The sequence below is a fragment of the Rhyacophila brunnea genome, unplaced genomic scaffold (genome assembly GCF_057557595.1).
Source record: "Rhyacophila brunnea isolate RB1 unplaced genomic scaffold, BYU_Rbru_1.0 scaffold_11, whole genome shotgun sequence".
In the NCBI taxonomy this organism is placed as follows: domain Eukaryota; kingdom Metazoa; phylum Arthropoda; class Insecta; order Trichoptera; family Rhyacophilidae; genus Rhyacophila; species Rhyacophila brunnea.
In genome coordinates this window covers 31,479,592-31,501,301 of record NW_028232763.1, presented here as the reverse complement: position 1 = coordinate 31,501,301, position 21,710 = coordinate 31,479,592, and the positions used below count along the sequence as shown (strand labels likewise).

The 21,710-nt window shown below is 36.9% G+C and overlaps 1 protein-coding gene across 1 annotated transcript in view; it reads left to right on the top strand.

The window, feature by feature from the left end:
* Plc21C (Phospholipase C at 21C) overlaps nucleotides 1-21,710 on the top strand; it is a 59,004-nt gene that overhangs the window by 22,779 nt on the left and 14,515 nt on the right. Inside the window, exons 3-20 of the mRNA XM_085960236.1 lie at nucleotides 4,555-4,692; nucleotides 5,056-5,189; nucleotides 5,504-5,689; nucleotides 7,069-7,266; nucleotides 8,338-8,520; nucleotides 8,609-8,871; nucleotides 9,157-9,335; nucleotides 9,685-9,937; nucleotides 10,739-10,896; nucleotides 11,074-11,216; nucleotides 11,460-11,688; nucleotides 12,892-13,071; nucleotides 13,806-13,965; nucleotides 14,144-14,406; nucleotides 15,290-15,543; nucleotides 16,493-16,603; nucleotides 19,996-20,179; nucleotides 21,199-21,333. Of these exons, the coding sequence (XP_085816362.1) occupies nucleotides 4,555-4,692; nucleotides 5,056-5,189; nucleotides 5,504-5,689; nucleotides 7,069-7,266; nucleotides 8,338-8,520; nucleotides 8,609-8,871; nucleotides 9,157-9,335; nucleotides 9,685-9,937; nucleotides 10,739-10,896; nucleotides 11,074-11,216; nucleotides 11,460-11,688; nucleotides 12,892-13,071; nucleotides 13,806-13,965; nucleotides 14,144-14,406; nucleotides 15,290-15,543; nucleotides 16,493-16,603; nucleotides 19,996-20,179; nucleotides 21,199-21,333 (3,351 nt within the window). The remainder of the gene's footprint in view (nucleotides 1-4,554; nucleotides 4,693-5,055; nucleotides 5,190-5,503; nucleotides 5,690-7,068; nucleotides 7,267-8,337; nucleotides 8,521-8,608; nucleotides 8,872-9,156; nucleotides 9,336-9,684; nucleotides 9,938-10,738; nucleotides 10,897-11,073; nucleotides 11,217-11,459; nucleotides 11,689-12,891; nucleotides 13,072-13,805; nucleotides 13,966-14,143; nucleotides 14,407-15,289; nucleotides 15,544-16,492; nucleotides 16,604-19,995; nucleotides 20,180-21,198; nucleotides 21,334-21,710) is intronic.

The window sequence follows — 21,710 nt, the reverse complement described above, 5'->3', positions numbered from 1 at the left end:
GTATGGAGCCTTTGCCACTGCTATATGATGAATCGATGATTATAATCGGTCATTTTAATGGATTGTTTTTATAGTTTTCATTATTGTAGGTGGTTTTTGATTAGTTGGATATATAGTAAGTAATGCGTGGTTTAATATTACTAAGTATAAGTAAATGAAAAAAGTATGTAATAACTATTTTATTGGCACACTTTCCGTAATGACCTTTATGGTCATAAAAAATATAGTATCGTAATTTGAAAGTTTGTTAAGGTCAGAAAGAAGCTTTACTGATATTTATTGGGCGACGGAAAACTTGACATATAGCTTTGGCCCGTTTTATAGTTATCAATCTAGCGCTTTGCCACTTAATCATATATCTTCGGTTCCGATATGATCTGCTGATCTTTTTGTAAATTTTTTGAAAAAAAAATATGACACTGACATACAGGTTTCATTTACATGTGTAAGAAATAGGCAGAGCTGATTTATGTTTGCTATCGGTGTTGACATTGGTTCTGTTATATCGGCTTGCCTCGCTTGGTCTTTTTGTTACCTGTCCATATTATTTATTGAATCTTATTTTCAATGTGCTACAAAAAAATGTAAATTGGGTACTTATTGAAAAAAATTTAAAAATTATTTTATTTTTATTAAAAAATCATACATTTTTGCATCATACATTTTTGCATCATACATTTTTGCATCATACATTTTTTGGCTGTTTATATTGAACTTTTTCAATTAGTATTATGAATTGGTTAGAAGGTTACATCTCGTACGTCATCAATGGTTGTACAATACGGTGTAAACAAAAAAAAACACCAATCAAAAACTTGACAAATATAACATAAAAGTTATGTAAATAATAACAATAAAAAATGTCAGCAACACGTGACCATAATACAGAACGATAAACAATATTGTGTGCCCACTCCTAATTGGGTGTATTAATCGCATTGTGTACCCGTGGCCTTGGGCACTGCAGACGTGTCAATAAATAAAAATGCACCCAAGCGTCTGCACCTGAGGTACAGCCATAAATCAAACCTTCTAGGAATGTCGCACCGATGTTGCATTTGAAGACGACAGTCGCGCGTAACGTCTCAAACGTGGGTATGTATGCGTTGCGGCGACCGGCGAGCTTCGACGTCTAAACAGGAATCACCAATACCGCAACACTGGCGTCTTTCACTCGTAGCCTGAGACGTGTGCGATTTGTTGCTAGCAATACTAGATGTTTTTATATAACTAAAGTGTCGTAATCCACCAATGTGCGGAGCTTCATTTGGCAAGGTGTGTTTTGTGAATAACGATGATGTCACATCGATGTATTTGACATTTTGCAGACGAGACGAGCTTAGATGTGCGAGCAGGCTTAATATCAATTTCAACGATTGCAATGCATTTAATTGAATGTGTTTAAGTAAATAAAATTTTTTAATATATTAGACGTAAATTGCAGGAATTAAAAACGTAAAATCGAGTAATCAACTGTACGAAAATGAAATGGTACTGCAGAAACTACTCATAAATAGTGTGTATTTTCATAAAATTTGTATAGAAAGAAACAATTATTGGTTGATGAAGTAATGATACAAATGGCTTTTGTAAAAAAAATTAAGTCTGAATGAAATCTGAAGCCGTCAATGAAAGCAATTAGCTCTGCTTGTCTGTCATGTAAATTTTTAAACACCTTTTCGATGTGGCAATAAATGCCAACAATAGATTGACTACATTTGAAATTTATCACGCATGTACATACTTTGATAAAACTGTGTTCACTTTTTTTTTCATCAATAATTTATGTAAACTATGCCAGCGGTTTGGGAAGCACTGCATTATATTGAAGTTATTAAAAAATTGCGGGAATTCTTTTATGATCACTTATGATTTCTCCTAATAGTAAATTATCTCAATTTTTGCAATTTGTATCACTTACCGTGTCTTTGCGCCCACTTAACGCCTGATATTAATGAAAAAATTTACATTAGACTATTAATTACTTAGCTCGATAATGAATATTGCTGCTGTCTTGCCCTTTTGGGATTACAGTTGGGTCTATTGTTACATTATTTTTCTTCTTTAATTGTTATTTATTCTATGAAGGTTGGCTATCGTCCAAGTGCCAGCGACGAAGGGTGGAGGTAGGCTGTTGAAATCCGACATAAATAGTGCACACTAAACTTTGTCAGTCAAATGTTGATGGAATACTTTTAAAATTCGGCGTGCTGAATTTAACTTTTGTTTACATGCAAATTAAACTAAACATTACTGCAAGATAAGCATAACTGCAAAATTAATGAAGGAACAGTGCGTTATCTCAACACGGTTTTATTTAACATGTAATTTATTGCATCTTCAAACATAAATATGTCACAAATGCAACTTTCACAATTCATTTCATATTTCATTTGCAGCATCATTCAACCATCACATGACTAATTGAGTTATCTGGTATCAAAATTATAACTTACATAAGAACCCTCTACCACCTGAGTGAGAAAATTCCATGCATCATATAATATGGCAGTGGCGAAGAGTAGTGAGGTAGGCGATGGGTAACCAGAAAATGTGCAAAATTGTTTTTATCTTCTATCTAAAAAAGACAGTTGCGAAATTGATCCCATAACTTGCGGCATCATAGACTGCCGCTTTACTGACTCTGGATGAGATAAACAATATTTAAGCCAAACAAAAACGAATACAACATTTTAAGCGTTAATCCGAGGCGAAAGTTCTTGGGGTAATTTTTGACTTTTCATTATCTTTTCACTCGCATATAACCTCTACAGTTCTACGTGCTAGTAAGATTTTAGGATTCATCATCAAGCTAAATCATTCAAGAACCCATATGTCATACGTACACTCTATCACTTGTTAGTGCGTAGTATTTTTAAATGAGTCTATTATCTGTAGTTCTTATGAAGTTTCCTACAAGCTTATTTTAGAACACGTCTTGAAGAAATTTCTTCAAATGATTATTTTTCGACTGCTTTTCTTTAAGGCACACTTTTCACTCTCTTGAATCTCGTAGGTCACTTCATACATAATATGTTATTTAAAGTTAAAACTACACGGATTGTGTTGGAATTTGGTTGAATTGTTTGCTTGCTTGATAGATGTGGGCGAAAATAGTGAAGTCACCACTAATTAATCTGCAAAGCAAAATGAATTTAAACAATAGACCATGCGTCCTCTTTTTTTAGCTTTATTTTGTTTCTTAAGGCTCTTTCTAATAGAGAAGGTTTAGTCTTCGGGATAGGTATTCTAAATTTAATATTAAAACAGAGACCTGGACAATAATTAATAGGAATTGATTAACCTGTAACTTAGAATTGTTTTTGGGGAATTAACCTTGAATATTTTCAAGCTACATGATGTCATCAGCTGAAAATTACTACACCTAAATTGGTCGCTGGACATTTATATGGAGGCGGTTGAAATACCTAATTTTTTATAGACATTACTCAGAAGATAATTTATTTAAATTCTGTATGAAATGCTAAATGTGTGGATGTGTTAACAGGTTCCTTGTAAAATTTGACGGCATTACTGCATTTGCAAGATTGTCATTATTATACCTATACAATGATTACAGTAAATGCTAGAAATATTATTCTCACTCGGTGTGAGATGCAAATGTGGCATCTCAACTGACAATGGCTGTTTGAAAGCAGTTACAGCGACAACTATTTCATCAGATAACATCTTCTCAACATAAATGAGCTGTGTTATTTGTTAATGCCTTCTTAAGCATATTATCTATTGTCAGTGTAGTCAGTAATGTTTCCGACTAACAATCCATTCTATTTTGCTGGTTAAAACGACAGCTCGCTCAGGAATTTCATTCTGAATTGATTTTACTCACTTACACAAACGCATGAGATTATATCTCCAAAATTTGGTATTTGGGAATTAATGAAGGTATTATGGAAATCTATATTTGTCATCTATTAACACCAAACGCATTGAAGAAAACCTTCTCTACAAGACAGAGCTTAAATTTATGAATGTGAAGGTTAAACAAGACTACAGTAGAGCCTCGAGTTGTGTTGTGTCAACTTGTGTCGTTTTCTTGTCGTTGACGTTGTCGTTATGATATAATATGACTATATTCTAAAATACTAGAGCGAGAGGTTTAAAAGAATACTATTTTATGTAATAAAAATACTTTATGCAGTCATCAAATGTTTAAAATAAATATAAAGGATAATAAGGCTTCAAAATATATAAATAGATTATCTACAACGTTTAAGGTATGTCCAGGATCATGCTATGAAAATAGAACAAAAGCTCCATTTTGACCTACGCTGAGCATGTCCCCCCTTAATTACACTCAGTTTAGAAGTCCGTCAGTCAAGATGTAACTCAATTCAAATACAGTATCAACTTTAGGGTCGTTCAAATTCATCTTAGTATTTTTTATCACAGGTATGCACAGCGTAAATATTATAATCAACAATAAATTCACTGTGCTCATTTTAACCATCCCTGGTGACTTGAATCAGAAAACCGCAGGCATAACCTATTTCAGTATTAATTTAATAACGGTGGATATTTTTGTAAATTCAGGACTCGAAGCTGCGTCAAATAGTGACGATGGGATCTCAAGACACCCTCGAGGAGAAGACTGTCACTATCTGCTACGGAGCGGACTTTGTCAATCTCACCTTTATCAACTTCTGCTGCACCAAGAAAGACATAGCCCAAGTTAGTTATACTCTTTTTCATTCTAATGATTATGACACATTATAGTTTTTTAATTAATAAATTTTAATACCATTCGTTGAGGATTGAAGTTATCTGAGCACACAGGTGAACGCATTGAGTAAATAATATCGAAGTTAGTCTTATACCTCTTATAGTGACGTAAGAATTGCTCTCGACTAATTTTTTTACTTATGTGTTTACTTGTGTTCCTTTCATCCATAGCCCCTCAGTTAACTTTCATAATAACGTTGTCATTACAATTCATATTACGGAATCTTCGTAATTTTAAAACTTTGTATGCGGCAGATTCTACAGGAGATGCTAACTTAACAGCATATATATTTATGTGTGTGTACGTTGCAGCAATGGACGGACGAGATCTTCCGCCTGGCGTACAACCTGGGCCTTATCAACAGCCCCGCCATCGTCTTCCTGGAGAAGGCGCACACCAAACTTTCGCTCGTCCTCGACAAGACTGCCAAGATTCCCATAAAAAAGTAACCCATTTTCCACTTTATTCTGAATCGATAATTTTGTTGGTGCCACTGAATGATTAGAGTTATCTAGCGTTTCACATACAGTCCCACAAACTGATCTGTGGAACTACATACAAAATGAGTAATAATGTCATATTAAATAATATGTCATTTTGCTGTCAGATTCTGTTCAGTTGTGCGACTGTGTCTCACTTATCAAGATAACTTTGTGGCACTACTTTATTGCATTATCCAAGTGTATTAAAATTGTAATATCCATTTAAATATATGATTCGAAAGACCTGGGTCTCATGTCACGTATTGAATGATTTCAGCATCGTGAAGTTGTTTGCACAAAATAAAGACGACAGAAAGAAAGTTGAAAAGGCATTGGACGCGTCGGGACTGCCGTCGGGAAAAAGCGACGCCGTCAGCCCCTCCAAGTTCCGCTTCGACGACTTCTTCACCTTTTACAAAAACCTCACGCAACGCTCTGAGGTTGAGAAAGTCTTCGAACAACTGTGAGATTTTTTCACATTAATGTTTTTCAAGCGTATTGAATCTATGTTGATACATTAATCTTTTATAATATATCGATATTGTTAAAACAAAAGGGTGTTTGGGATATTATAATGAAAATGAGTTATATTGATGTAGTTAGATTAATTAGAATGTTCTCTTCAGAGTCTCAAGAGTTATTCTGTGACGTAGTTATTTAACTATTTTTTGACAGAGTAGTTAGTGGAAAATAAATTGCTCCAGTAAACTTGCAAATTGTTACTTATGGTTAGCACTGTCAATATAATCTACTGCAACCGTGCTGTGAGTATAATGAATTGTCATATTGAAATACTTTGTTACAGATAACAACCAAATATCTAGTTGTATTTACAATAATTAAGATCTGACAGTTATTCCGGCTTATACCATTATTGATTGAATTCAGGGGCTTGGAAGTAAATAATCAAATGTTAGAAATGTTAGTTACAGACTGATTTTCTAAAAGAAATCGGTTTCATATTTTTCACAACAACCAAATTGGATGAAATAATAATGGAAATCATTGAATATCAAAAGAAAAATATGACATACTATTTTGCTGGATAATCAGTAGTTTGTATCTCTGTTCGAACATTTGTCGTGAGCCCCTCATTTATGTATCGTCTCTGTTCTGGCAGAACACACTAACTGGAGAATACTAGTTTTGAGTAATTTGACTTGAAGTCGTTAAAATGTTTGAAATAATGGTCTATCATGTGAGTTTATTAAGTAATCGTAAAAAGGATGACTTTAAAATAAAGACTATTTATTTATTAAGAAGGTTTCCAGACGGTAAAGTTTGAAATAAGGACAATTTGGTACTAACTCAATATGTCATTTTTTCGAATTAGTGTCTTCTGCCAGAACAGTGACGATATTATGCATACACCACTGGTGAAGGGTGGAGGTAGGCTGTGAAGATCCAACGTAAATAAAGCACACTAAACTTTGTCAGGCATACGTATTTGTTTTCATTGAACTAAGTCTAGAATACGCAGATAGTGTTGGTTAGTTTTAAAAAAATATTTAAACTTTGTGTTGGTCTATATTTAAACGCTGCTAGGCAAAAAAATACTTATCGTGTTTTTCAATGTGTGTTTGATGGGTTTGACAATTCCATTTAAAAAAGTCTATTCATGTAACTTCCATTCTGTGATGCTCATATACTTACGAGTGAGTATTTCACATTGAAATTTCTTGAATTTGATTATTAAATTTCACTTCATTGTCTGAAAGTAAAAATATTATTATTTAAAAACTTATTAGGATTTTTCTACTGGCATGCTACCATGGTGGTAAAACAGTAACGGCAATACTTTCATTCACAAACGTAAAATAATGTGGTGTGTTTTTCACGCAGGGTTGGAACTTCCAAGCGACGCGTGATGTCCACGTCGCAGTTGGTGGAGTTCCTGAACAAGACACAGCGCGACCCTCGCCTCAACGAGATCCTCCACCCGTACGCCAACACAGCCCGTGCGAAGGACCTCATCCACCAGCACGAGCCCAACAAATTCAATGCGCAGAAAGGCCAGCTCAGTTTCGATGGATTTTTAAGGTGCCATATCCTTCGTTTTGACTTGGCTCGAATTAAGCAGTGTGCTGCATTTTATTTTCTGTATTACTTGAACACAGCACCTGAAATAAATTGCAAGTCTAATATGTATGTGGTTATGTGTAATATGTGTATATACCACGTTTTTAAATTTTCTGTTGAATCATCAACTTGACAATTCTATGTATTAATAAAAACTTTTTATTGTACTTGATAGAAATACTGAATAAATATTATGGAATACAGAAATGTCATTTTGACATTTCATATTGATTTCCATAGTAACGCACATATATTAATAATTTAGTTGCTAGGACTCACTTAGCAACCAATAATAGTGAGTAGTAAATATTACTTTTAACAACTTTTTTCCGAAACATACAAAACAGAATTCACTGAAAATGAATTCAATTCTGCTTGAAGATGGCCAAAAGTATTAAAAGAATGCATTGTCGTCGTGTTCTGATATATTCTAAAAGTTTCAAATGTCTAGCTAGTCGGGAAGTTAGTTAAAAATCTTGGACAAACAATAAAAAATTTGTACTGCACAAGAAAAAATCTGTACCGGACAAACATGAATACGAGCTAATAAAAACGTGGTAAAATAGGTGTTTTTATTATTATAATATCCTTACCAGGTGGGTCATACGGTCAACAAATTTGTAGGTATTCATCCACGCTAGAAAAAAAACTTAAGTAGAACATTACGATGGCGTGTATAATAATATTATATTTATTCATATTTATTTGATATAACTGCCTGTAAAGTGACCAATGACCAAAAACAATAGAATATACAGGTATTACAAAATAAAAATTAAAATCAATAGAACCTTTGGAAGGGGTTCCAGTTCAGGTTCAGGGTTCTTAAGGTTCTAAATTAAGGACTTCAGTTCCAATATAATTAAGGGGTTCTCACTGTTTCTGGGTTTAGTTCGGGTTCCATTTCCAGCTCTGATTGTAACGCATTGATTACATATTCTGTCAATAATGACTTATATATTGAAATTTTGTGCGTAAGCCAATAAGCCAATGTGCTTTTGTGCATTCAATAAAGGCTCTATATTCTGGCAGGTATCTGATGTCAGAAGACAACCCGATAATAGCGAGCGGCAAGCTGGAACTATGTGATGAGATGGAGCACCCGCTCTCCCACTATTTCATCAACTCTTCGCACAATACCTACCTCACGGGCCATCAGCTCACGGGCAAGTCCAGTGTGGAGATCTACCGCCAGAGCCTGCTCGCCGGCTGCAGGTGGGCCTCTCCTCTTTCTTCCTTTGATCCGTTGAGATATTCCCACGATTCGATTTCACATCTAACCTTGACTGAAACCTTCTTTTAGATGTGTGGAGCTGGACTTCTGGAACGGTCGCATAGACGAACCGGTGATAGTCCACGGGTACACGTTCGTACAGGTGATCAGCGCACGGGACGTGCTGGAAGCCATAGCGGAGAGCGCTTTTAAGACGTCTGACTTTCCCGTGGTGCTTAGTTTCGAAAACCATTGCAATCCTCGCCAGCAAGCTAAGATTGCTAATTACTGCCGGGACATCTTCGGGGAGATGCTGCTGGACAGGCCGCTCGATTCGCATCCGCTCGAACCTGGTCAGATTTTAATTTTTTTAAACTTTTTTTTTACTTTTAGCCGCGAAGAAACTTATGAAGTCGTAAACATTTATTATCTTAAATAAAAAAACAATTATAATGAATATTTAAGAGTGCCGTTATGTTGTGCAACATATAAACAGGTTCTTTGACTAAAATTAATTGAGAAATATTGCTCCAGTCATATTCTTTGATGTTTAGAATTAATTGGGAAACAGTTATACGATTGGAGAAGGGTTTTTTTGATGGCGGTGACATAATTTCTGAGTATCTTGAATTTCACAGGCGGCGAGTTGCCCCCACCTTCCACCTTACGCCGCAAAATCATCATCAAGAACAAAAAGAAGCACCACCATCACCATCATCACAAAAAGGCTTCCACAGTGTCCGCCATGATCGAAAGCGGTGACGCTCCACCTGCCCATCAAGGAAACGGAGACATTCCGGCGCATCATCCTCATGGTGTAAGCTAACTCTTATTATGGTTATCATGCATCACTTTTATGCTTCTTGCTTCTTTTCAGACATTGCCAGATCCTTAAAGCTTCACCGAATATACATTCTGTAAAAATCCATCCTATCATTCATTCTACCCCGTTCTACAACCAGGCGTATGTGCGCCCGCGGGCACGCGGTTAAGAACCCCTGCAGTGTATAGTATACGGTCATCTCTTTCCGATAAGATGGCTCACGGCGAATTGTGCCACGGTGAAATGTTTTACGTACAATTTACATGTAACCACGATTTTAAAGGTCAGATTTTAAAGGTCAGAAATGATGTTTTGAATGATTTTTATTTGCCATGACTTTCAGATCACCCGCCAGAGTTCAAAAGACAGTTCGGCGTCTTCGGAAACAGACAGCTCATCGGAGGAGGAGGGTGCAGGAGTTGCAGTGGGGGTCGTAGGCGGGGCGGCGAGCGTGGCGGTGGCGGAGGGCGTGGTGGGCGATGGGGCGGCGGTCGACAAGGCCCAGCAGGCTAGGGAGACAGAGGCCGGTGCCGAGATTTCAGCCCTCGTCAACTATGTGCAGCCAGTGCATTTCAACACCTTCGAAAACTCAGAAAGTGAGAAATTATGTAGCGGTGGAGAGAAACCACCTTTTATGAATTGTCAAACCTGTATTGTAAAGTCATTTATAAATAACGTAATCATGGCCTAATCTGTCTGCCGTGTTGTTTTGTTCAAAGCTTTTTATACAGATTGCTCGTCATGCGCCTGTATAAGATATTAATGTGGCATCTTTTGTACTGTGTGGAGGGATGTTTCGGTACATTGGCGTCTTGATAGCACTCAGCTGGCATCTATGTATTGCTTCTAAAGGACAACTCATTATTTAAATGAATATGTAATATGTACATAAAATATAATATTGCAACATTCTTTATCTTATTGTTATATTTTTTCCATCACCATAATACATAGTCAAACATAACTGTTATTTTGTTCAATATCATCACTTTAAAAAATCCACTGTGCGCTTTTAAAAAACTTCCATTACTTTGCTAATGAATAGCTGTCATTATTAATAATATAGTGATAAAAACGGCCTCTTAGGGTAAAAGAAACATAGATATTTCAATTTTTCGCAATTTTGAGATGCGTATGGTACTGGACATAAAATAACATATTAGGTATAGTGACAAAGACAATTCAACAGATAAAATAAAGTTCAATATGTATCTCGTAAAAACACTTTATTGTTCCACTGGCATTTAGTGGAATGTAAATTTACTTGTGTTTGGGGGTCTCCTGTAAAGTAGACAAAAATGAGATACGTTTCTTTGACCCTAAGGGGCCGAAACGAAATGGTGAGTCTGTCGGCAATTCTGAGATGGAACTTTTCACGTAGTACTCATGTGTTACAGAAAAGAATCGATTTTACGAGATGTCATCGTTTGACGAGAAGCAAGCCACGACGTTACTGAAAGAGCGGCCCATCGAGTTTGTCAACTATAACAAGCACCAGTTGTCCAGGGTCTACCCTGCCGGCACGCGATTCGATAGCTCCAACTTCATGCCTCAGGTTGCTCATTTCTTCTATTCAGCATCATATTTCAGTTTTCATAAAAATACTGATAAAAAAATAGTAATTTTGGCACTTTTCAGAGTATGCTGAAAGCCTAATCAAACCGCTAATCAAAATGTATAGTAATTAAAACTCAGGAGAATACAGGTTGACATAATTAATGTGCAATTGCAGGTGTTCTGGAATGCAGGGTGTCAACTAGTGGCGTTGAACTACCAGACCTTGGACCTGGCCATGCAGCTTAACCTCGGCATCTTCGAGTATAACCTGCGATGTGGATACCTCCTCAAACCAGAATTTATGAGGAGAAAGGACAGGTGCTATTTCCATTCATTGATTTCTGTACTTATTTTGTATTTTATTTCAAACCTACCTCCAAAATGTCTAATTTACCCCTGTTCTCTGGTAGACATTTTTGCTTATTTCAAAATCATCAAATGAAATATGTATTACATAATATTATAATGCCAGTGTTTATAATAGAATGTTTTAATGTGTTTGAATAAAATATGTGCCGGCATTTATAATTGAGATGAATTTAAATTTTGCATTGTCATTAGGCGGCTAGATCCATTTGCGGAGTCGACGGTGGACGGAATCATTGCGGGCACGGTGTCGGTGACGGTCATCAGTGGACAATTCCTTACAGATCGGCGTGCCGGCACCTACGTGGAGGTGGACATGTACGGCCTACCTGCCGACACTGTGCGTAAGAAGTTCCGCACACGGATCCTGCCTAACAACGGCATCAATCCCGTCTACGGAGAGGAGCCCTTCGTCTTTAAGAAGGTCCTGCTATATTTATTTAGAAATTCTATCCAATCAGTCTCTTTTCAGGTGAATAATTTAAACCCAATAATGTTGAAGACAAACTTTTTATATAACTATCTGTGGTCTATGGTCAATTAAGTATAAAATAGATATTTTTCTTTTGAAGAGTTTGAAAATTTTATAAAACTAATGATCAAATACTATCATTATTTTTAGATTGATATATTATATATATGTACCTATTTCTAAAAATTATCAATTTTGCACTTTATATATAATTCGTCACCTCAATACTACAACTAGATAACTCTGATTTAGTCATTGGGAAAATGAAATTTAAACTTTACTTGATTATCATAAATCTAGGCTATAATTATTATTTAAAATAAAAATGGAAACTTTTATTGTGCTTGTCTAATTGGGAACAATTAAATAATGTTCAATTGTATGAAAAAATATTGTCCCAGGTTCGAATCCTGAGTCTGGCAATTACACATATTGTTTTTCAATTTGTATATAAGTCAGTATGGACCTAATAGGTTGAGCAAGTGGCTGATATGTATTGTGACGTCATCTGGAATTGAATCTGGTGTGAGAAGCCAATTGGTCTACAAGAACTCTCGTGGGAGAGAGGAGCAAAGAAACTAAAAGAAGAAGATTATGAATCATATTCAATGGCTATCTCAAAAACAGTGAAAATCAAGTTATCTAGTTGTAATATCGAGGTGACGAATTGATTTAAGCCCATAATAAATAGTTGTAAGCAAAGAATTTGTACTATATTTTTTGATGTATTTTAAAAACTATTTTTTTCCCATAATTGCTCGGCATGTCAGACAGCTGAAAAATAATATTTGGGAAATTTTGGCATGCGTGCGTAAAAAGGTTCGCCAACCCTGATATAGATGAACAGATCTCAAATAACATTACATCAGTAAATAACCAAAGCAATATGTCGTCAACATCAGGGCACCATTTTTATTTATCTACAAATCTACAAACATGCGTTCAAACCTGCCATTTCAGAGAATATAATTTTTTTATAGTTACCAATAATTCAACCATGCTAAAAATATATTATTATGGCTCTCAAGTGTTATAATAATATGATACTAATACAATAAAAAAATTATTACATCTCTATTATGTAGTTGTTTCCGAGTGTGAGTCTGTTTTACTTGATAATGACGAGTGGTCTTTTTAATTTTTGTGTGACGGCAGGTGGTCCTCCCGGAGCTGGCTTCCATTCGGCTGTCGGCGTATGAGGAGGGCGGCAAGCTTATCGGTCACCGCGTGCTGCCGGTTGTCGGGCTGTGCCCCGGCTACCGCCACGTCTCCCTCCGCAACGAGCTCGGCCAGCCTCTGCTGATGGCCAGTCTCTTCCTGCTCGTGGTTGTCAAGGTAATCATTTGCCAGCTGTCAACAAAAGTTACAGCCCGCCCGCCCTTTGATGTTATTTTGAAGTCAACGAAATGGACAGGATGAAATTTACATTAAATGAACAAAACTATTATCAGTTTTTGAATATGTTTTGTATCATAAGAATATCAATTTTTCCATCATGCCTAATACCCCGTGTAGATGTGCATGGATTTACTGGTGACAGTACGTATTATTACGACCATAACAAGAAATTGCATGTGTAAAAACGTATTATCGTGCAAGTTTCAAGATTTGCATCGATCAAAAAAGTTCAGCAGCTTCTGAATTTTTATGTGATATTTGGAATTTGTGCGATATCTACGCCTGCGCTGTAGAACGATAGTGGCGAACCTGCGGGAAAATTTCACAACCTATCAAATAGCACCTTACGCTTATGCTTGAAGAATGAGATTGGCGAGACAGTCAGCACTTTTGCGTGTAAACATTTATTATTGCAAAGTAAATCCATGCACGTGTACAGGTGCTATAACACATCACATAGTTATGGATTTGCAGAATTACTGTAGACAGGGCTTCTGTCATTCATTGTTATTTACAATTACGAAGTGTTCAGGTGTATTGAATATGTATCCAATACAAATTCTTTGCATTTATGAAATTCTTTGGCGGAATTCACTTACGTGTACCGAGCACTACGGGTAAATAGTACTTATCATTTCTTTGACATAATCCATGTTGTGTGTATGTCGCAGGACTACGTGCCGGATGGACTGTCAGATTTGGCGGAGGCGTTGGCTAACCCCATCAAGTACCAGAGCGAGCGAGAGAAACGCGAACAGCAGCTGTCTGTCCTCACGGATGATATGGATGCTGATGCCACCGCTGCCGCTGCAGCTGCCACCGCCCCTCCTGGTATATTTGACAACCCCAATTTTCTACTTTGTGCAGTTTTAAAATGTTCATATAGGAAGGAAATTCACGTTAGATGTGAAATTTCATTGAAGTAGTTAGTAAAAATAAAAGAAACGTTTCAAACGAAAAGCATAACACTTAATACTCCTACTTATACTAGTTTATGGTGGTATGGCAGGTGCAGCTAAGAAAGACACCTCTGTTTCGAAGCCGGCGACCGGGACGGGGGCAGGCGGGGGTGCAGGGAGCGGCGCAGGCTGGTCACCCCGCCATCGTGCAAGTGTAGCAGGCATCACCCATCAGGCGTCGCTGCCCGCACCTGCTGTATCCCCCTCGCTAGGCGGCGCCTCCTCTTCGCCCAACATCAACGCTGATCACTCCCAAGATGACACTCCTACCCTACAAACCGACGGAGAGACCACCCTCCACGATAATACTCAGGTGTGTTTTCAGTTTATTATTAATTTAGCTCACTTTGTGAGTAGTTAATGCTGAAGAATACTATTAAAAATACTTCGAGTAAGTCAGTAGTATGGATGGTGCATAAAGTGCTTTTTAAGACTGACACACAAGTTCCATCAATCCTGAAATGATTGTGTGACCTTTCGATTTTTCCTGTTTGCCCTCGTAACAATGAAACACATTTATATTCCTTACACGAGTCAGAAACATTTATGTTAACACGTTTTTTTACCCTGTTCAATCCTAGGATGATCATATGGGCCTCCACAACTCCCATCAAGTGTCACAGAGTGAATTTTGTATTAACAGATTATGTTTATGAGGATTGGCTATTCGCCCAACTCATTAGGTTGTTGCTGTGAGTCGAAACACATGTGACCCATGTCAGAGATTGTCAGAGATAGGCAGTCTGGTAGTCTTCTGTGGGGGTATATTGAATTAACGTACTTTGGGGTTTTTGGCAATTTTTCTTCTTTTACACAAAATATATCAGCGCATCTATTCTATACACAAGACTGCTTTCGGCCACTGCGGTAGCTATCTAAGGTAGGTTTGTATCAAAGTATTAGCACTTATTGTAACAATTACAATAAGTTAGCCGTCTAAACAGTCAAAACTGTCGTATCTCGCTCTAAAATTTACCACAACCAAAAGAGGTGCTGTTAAAACATAGCACTTATTGTAACAATTACAACTATCTTATTGTAATTGTTACAATAAGTGCTAATACTTTGATATAAACCTACCCTAGATAGCTGCCGTAGTGGCCGAAAGCAGTCTTGTGTATAGAATAGATGCGCAGATGTTGTTATTTATTGATTAAATTGTAAAGCAGAAAAATAATTGTGGTGTATTGCTTTAGGAGGGAGAGGCGCTGGCGTCTGAGGAATTGGAGGCAGAGGCGTTAGAGCGGGTTCTGGCATGCAAGGCGGTGCGCGACAAGCGTGCCGAGTTTGACAAAAAGAGCGAAGCCCTGCGCCGCAAGCAGGAGAAAGAGCGTGCGCGCCACGCCCATTCCCATCACCGTTCCCTCGACGCCGACGGCCCCGCCTCATCGCGCCGCACCAAATTCTGTATGACCAACCGCCTTGTCAAGAGGCTCTCCAGCAAAAACATGTGAGTTGATGTTTAATTCGTCCATGATGATTTTGATAACGTACTTATCGGTATCGATACTGATGAAGTCTTTCGATACAGACATATGTTATTCTAACGTTATGAATTTTTCGGAGAGCCGTATGACCTGTGGGTCTTCCACTCGATTGTCACTCACAGACACCACTTTCATTACACTTGTATAAAAATCACTTACGGCAGCTAAAAATGTGTGGTCTTTGGGCATATTATAGTGAGTTTGAACCATTCATTTTTCCCCATGTAATGGCATATTGTATTAAACCAACAATGAACTGCTACATGTTACAGGTAACCCTCGTTCATTGCGATTGTGAATCACAATGGATTTTTTAATAATATTTTTTTCTCCCGCACTTATTTTGACGTGGCACAATCAGATTATTTGACAGTTTTCGATAAATTTTACATAAGTGTAGACAGGCCAAGCAGAGTAAACTATGTACTTAGATTCTTATATGCATGCTATTTTTTCAGTTTATTGCAAAGTTATATTACTTTTATTGTATTGTCTTATTTTAAATTGTTTTGTTTTTAAAAACCCCAATTGATCGAGAAATCGCGACCATGTTAAATGGATGGACCTTCACTGAGTGGCGGTTGCATTAATAAATTTTTTTGTTATGAGGAATGCTTGTTGGGTTATTCCGCTTGATCAAACACACATTATGAAAACAACAAACTTTTTGCTATGGCAGAATCGGGCCCACAACCCACGGCACTCTATCAATTGACCAAAGACCACAGGAATTTATTTGGCTGTTTGAATTAATAGAGAATGTGAATAAACTATACGCGTTGATGTGCTGTATTCATGATGATGCTACGATTTGTCGGCGTGGATATGTTTTTTTTTTTATTAATTTGACAACTGAAAAGAAAAGTGGAACGGCATTGTTATGTTATTTTTTTTGTTTGACATTTGGTTTAGACGGCCTCGTCGTTGGGTCAGGCAGGTGAGCCAATATAATTACCGAGGACTGTGGAAGCGGATGAAGGCGGGGGCCGCGTGCGAGCCCGACCACCTGACGCCCTCTCGAAGGTAGCTCCGTCTGCGGTACGCCGCTCCGCTCTCATCCTGAATTTTTTCAATTTCCTAACCGACCTCTACAGCCTATTAATAGTGCATTTTTCATAGAACACATCACTTTCCATTGAATAGAATCACAGAACGGCAGATTGTTACTAAAATAGATAATAGATGGCCGTCCTCGACACGAATGCGAATGCACGGAACGCTCGTTCCAATATCCTGAATACCCCCTTCTCGGGTTCGATTCCCGATCGGTTCCGTGAGCCAAAGAGACCTGATGATATTCATACGCTTAGAGTAGTGATCGGATGCCATTTTAGTAGCCATCCAAGACAGCTCCATCAATGTCTTCTTTACAATGTAAAAGTGACTGGTGCAGAATAGCCTAGATTGGAACAGTTGGGCCCTTATTTTGTTTAGACATTCCAACCATTGTCAAGCTGCTATATGGAAATGCTATGTGTTTGGTTTTTGATGTAAACTGGGTATCTGATTTCACTGAATGGTGATGTTCCTTGGCTTGCACTTTATTATTGAATACTGGTTTGGCATAAGTCTTTATCAGAAGACTGCAGAATATTGACAACCTAAAGTAACGTATGGGACTAAATTGGTACAATTCCAAATTGTATATTATATTACAATTTGTTATGGCAAATCTGTAAATGCGCGTGCGGAGGAGCAATGCAAGACATCTAAGTGATATAGTTTTTCACAAATAATAATGGCATTCAAATAGTTGTAGTTTCAAATAATTTTTGTAATTAATCACGCTGTAATTGCGTCGTTACAAAATCGTCAGGCCTCTCTGGGTTACCCTGTATTTTTTAATGGAACATCGTATTTGGATTCAGGATGTGGAGACGTACATCTCTTCAGGTTCTCCACCTGCGAGAAAGGAAAGTCGACTGACGGTTAGAGCGAATCATAAATAATGAACACCACCACATCTCCAGTACTGTTTCAGAACTTCACTACTTTCCGAGTGAAGAAAAAAATACACAACATACTAACTACGGGATTTCACAATCAATTCTGTTTGCATTAGTTGTCCAGTAGATTATTTATCGCGTTGATTTTATATTAATTTTCCAATATAAGAATATTATCGAGTTGCAATTGATTTTGTATGAATTAGGCTACACATCATTTTACCCACGACATCCGCTGCTCTATCTTCACTCCCTCGTTTGGCTTGCTGTCTGAAATTATTCAGTCTTCAGCCCTATCATAATCGCCAGACAAATCTAAATACAGTAGAAACTCCATCATCCGAACCTGACTGCTTAGGTCAGCGGGATGGCGAACCATTTTCTGAATTTGAAATTACATTAGAATCTCAATAAAACGGGCAAAATATCAAATGTGATAATTAATTAAAAAAACATCCTGTTAATGTTATACATGTTTAAATCTAAGTGTCACGGCTTGTAAACAATGTTCTGTGCATGATATTCACGTCATACCTCTCTAATTCGAATTCGAGTCATAATGCAGTTCTGTTTGTGTAGACTGAATGTAGCACTGACGTTTGCAACGCTGGCTGCTAATTCACACAGCCGCATAGCAATTTAATTTGTTTAATCGAAGTGAATGGATGCATTTATTACACCATTCAATAAATTAACAATGGTTAGAAGTATATGAAGGTGACCCTGGGTATCACATCGAAAGCCAGCGCATACATCATGACCGATTTTCGTAACTTTTGAGAGTTGATAAACAGGATTTTGTTTGTGTTTTTATATAAAGGACTTTCAACGGACCCCATTACCCGTATTAGTCCGTTATATCGAGGTTCTACTGTATTTAATTCTTCAAATTTCCAGTCAAATACTCCATCAAAAAAGAACATTAACATCATTAAATCGATTGCTACTTTGCTTGTAATCAAGTGTTTCTGTAGACTTTATATTACAATGTACTTATTACCAACACATTTTTTTTATAACACATTTTAAACTTTCATGTGGGTACATTAAAATGAGGGTTCGCCATTGCTGGTCAATGTCTCCTATTATTGCGATTACAATGTAACTTATACTGACAATGAAATCTGTATGACACGTGATCAAATTTTTGGATTTTATTTGTTTCTACTGTAATCAACATTTCATACTGAATTCAACCAGCAGTTTTATTAACGATATTTATAGGTTAAATTTACTGTCTGCAGAGTGAGTTTGCGGTTTTTTTAATATTCATGTTCTCCACGGTAGGTATTGACATTCATCTTGAAAGAATTATTAAAATATTGCCAACCACGCTTGCTAGATTTTATCTCCGCTTATTTTTAACTGAATTCCATATGAGTTTCCCCATTTTAGCTTTGCCATAATGAATTAACACACCACGATGAATTACCGGTTTACGCACAAATGCACTTTTCATTTATCTATCTAATATAAATTGCTAATTTATTTTGATTAATATTTGACACTGATGATACATTTATTCCCGATCGGTTTGAACTCTGGAAAAGCTGTGAGGGACCGCAGTTTGAATGAGTGACATTCTCCGTTGCCGTACTCGCGGTCGAGCTATATTTTAATAAATTATTATTGACTTCTGTCTCTATCTCGTGTTGTCGTTCTATCTTGTAAACCTCATGAATCCAAAACAACCTTATTTCAGGAGACAGGCATAACTGTCTTATTCTCGTTTTAAATATAAATTCTAAAGCCGCATAGCACTAGCATATTCAAAAAAAAATTAACTTCACCAAAATGAGATTTATGAAGTTTACAAGGAAGACCAATGATGTGTTTTTCTTTTTCCTAATGACATGTATTACCATTTTTTTGTTTTTGAGTCACACTTTTTAATTTGTTTTTTTTTTATTATGTCAGTTTTTTTTGTTTTTTTTTGTGGTGTGTTAATAAACATATTCGACAACACTATTCTAGCATGCGTATTTACTGTTAAAAACTAAATTTATCACAATATTATCATAGTAATGAATAAATGGTTCTAAATTTCATGTTAACAGTAAACACGACTTTGTACTAGAATAGGGTTGCAGATGAGCATTTCAACACTATCGATATTCAACGCTGATAAATTAATATAGACGCTTTCATTTTCATTGTTTTATTACTCTAGAAATCACAGGTGATTTTTTTTTTAAATGTCGAAAAGAATATTTTGATTACACAAACATACTATGATTCGATTCTTTTTTAAAATGTAAGTAGGCTAGTAATTACCCGGCAATGTCTAATTGAAACATCTGATGGGCTTCATATTTCTGCCGCCGAAGTCTTCAATAAATAAGATTCGATGACATTGAGGGCAGAATTATGTTGACATTTTGTCGCATTGGCTGAAATCGCTCGGTTTGTCATCGCTCACGGAGGGACGCAAACGGGTAGGGCGGCCATTTTGAATAAGGCGGATTGCAGAGACGGAGCGGCGGGCGGAGTGAGCGAGGCGGCGGAGGCGGAAGCAGTGGGCGCCGATGGGGGCGTATGGCGAGAGCATGCGCTGCAGACGCGTGACCTACGCCAGCGCTACCACTGCGCCATCTACGCGCATGCTGACAAGTACCTAAAACAGTCCCAGCAGGCCCAACTCAAACTTCTCCGGGTACGTGTCTACCGTTTTCAATTGTTTGATTATTCAATAATTATTATCTATATTTGTTGAAGTGTATCTTTGTTACACGCCGGTAGAGTGAATCCGGCAGACGTGTAATGAAAAACAAAAAAACGCCACACTCAATCTTGAATCTTTTGATTAATAGACAAGTAGTACGCTATCAATCGAAGGGTTGAAAGTCTATAGGGTCTAAGTGCCAAAAAAAATTCTAAAACAAGTTTTTTACTTCAATACAATCTATATGCCAAGCCTAATGATATTTTGAAGGGTCTAAGTTTTTAACTCTACCATTTTTGTCACACAAATACACTGAAATATGGGCGGGGTCTATGTACCCCTACATACCCCTCTACATAGAACGTTTCAATATTGTCCATGTTTAAATATTTTATTCTTCCTTTGCTTATTTTATCTTTAGAAGTATGTGAACTTATCATATTATACTGATCTTCTTCTGTAACTTTGTAAAAATAAAAATGTTGGCACTTAGACCCTATAGAATTTCAACTCTTCAATCGCATCATTGTGACCGTGGCAAATGTGAATTTTTTAAGTTCTAGTATAGTTAGCAGTTTAGGAAAACAATAAATAACACGGCAGCACCGTTTTTGGTTCAAATGTTCTACAATTAATTTCTAAAATTTTGACGTACACCCACTGCAAATAGTGCAATAGTAGCATGCCCTATGTGTTCATAATTCAAAAATCTCATGTGTATGTACAAAGTTTTTGGTTGGTGTTTGCATAGATAATCGGTAATCGATACAATTTTGATGTATCCTAATGTAGTAAATGACGTTCAATATTGTATATACCTACTTGATTTCTGTTAACAAAGTGCGTTTATTTGACAGCTATAACATTTGTTTCAATTTCGCCACTGGAGGTGCCACTTGTTTTCACTTGTTGTGTTATGTGTTCAAAAATCAACGACGTAACGTATAAACCCACTTATTTACTAGTGTGACTAAGCATTGGGCCCTTAGTATAATAATGGTGTATTCCAGGCGCTGTTGGAGCGGGAGACAGGGGAGGTGATGCGGCGTCTGCAGGCTGCGCGGCGCGGTGAAGTGAAGGCGCTTGCCAAGGTGCACAAGGATAGAGACGAGCTGGTGCGCATCAAGCGAGAGGTCGCTCTGCAGGTAATCCATCTTGGCACACTCCCTTTATAAATTCCTCTATTTAAATTTCACACTTATGTTCTGTGATTTATTTGGCGGGGCCGCTGATTTCGCCTACTGTTGGACATGCCTGATTTTGTTGAATAATGTTGTAAATTGCAAATAACATAAGTAAATAACAAAAGCACGAATATCAACATTAGGCTTCCATTTTTATTTTGTTTACAATATTGTATTCAGTGCTGCAACACCGATAATATTAATTTTTCTACAGTTACCATTTCAACTATTCTAAAATGTATCTGGAATCGCTATCATTTGAATATAATACAAAGAGTTTCATAGTAGCATGATTTTAAATATACAAGTCGGATGAGCGGGTACTTTTTTGTTTGTGT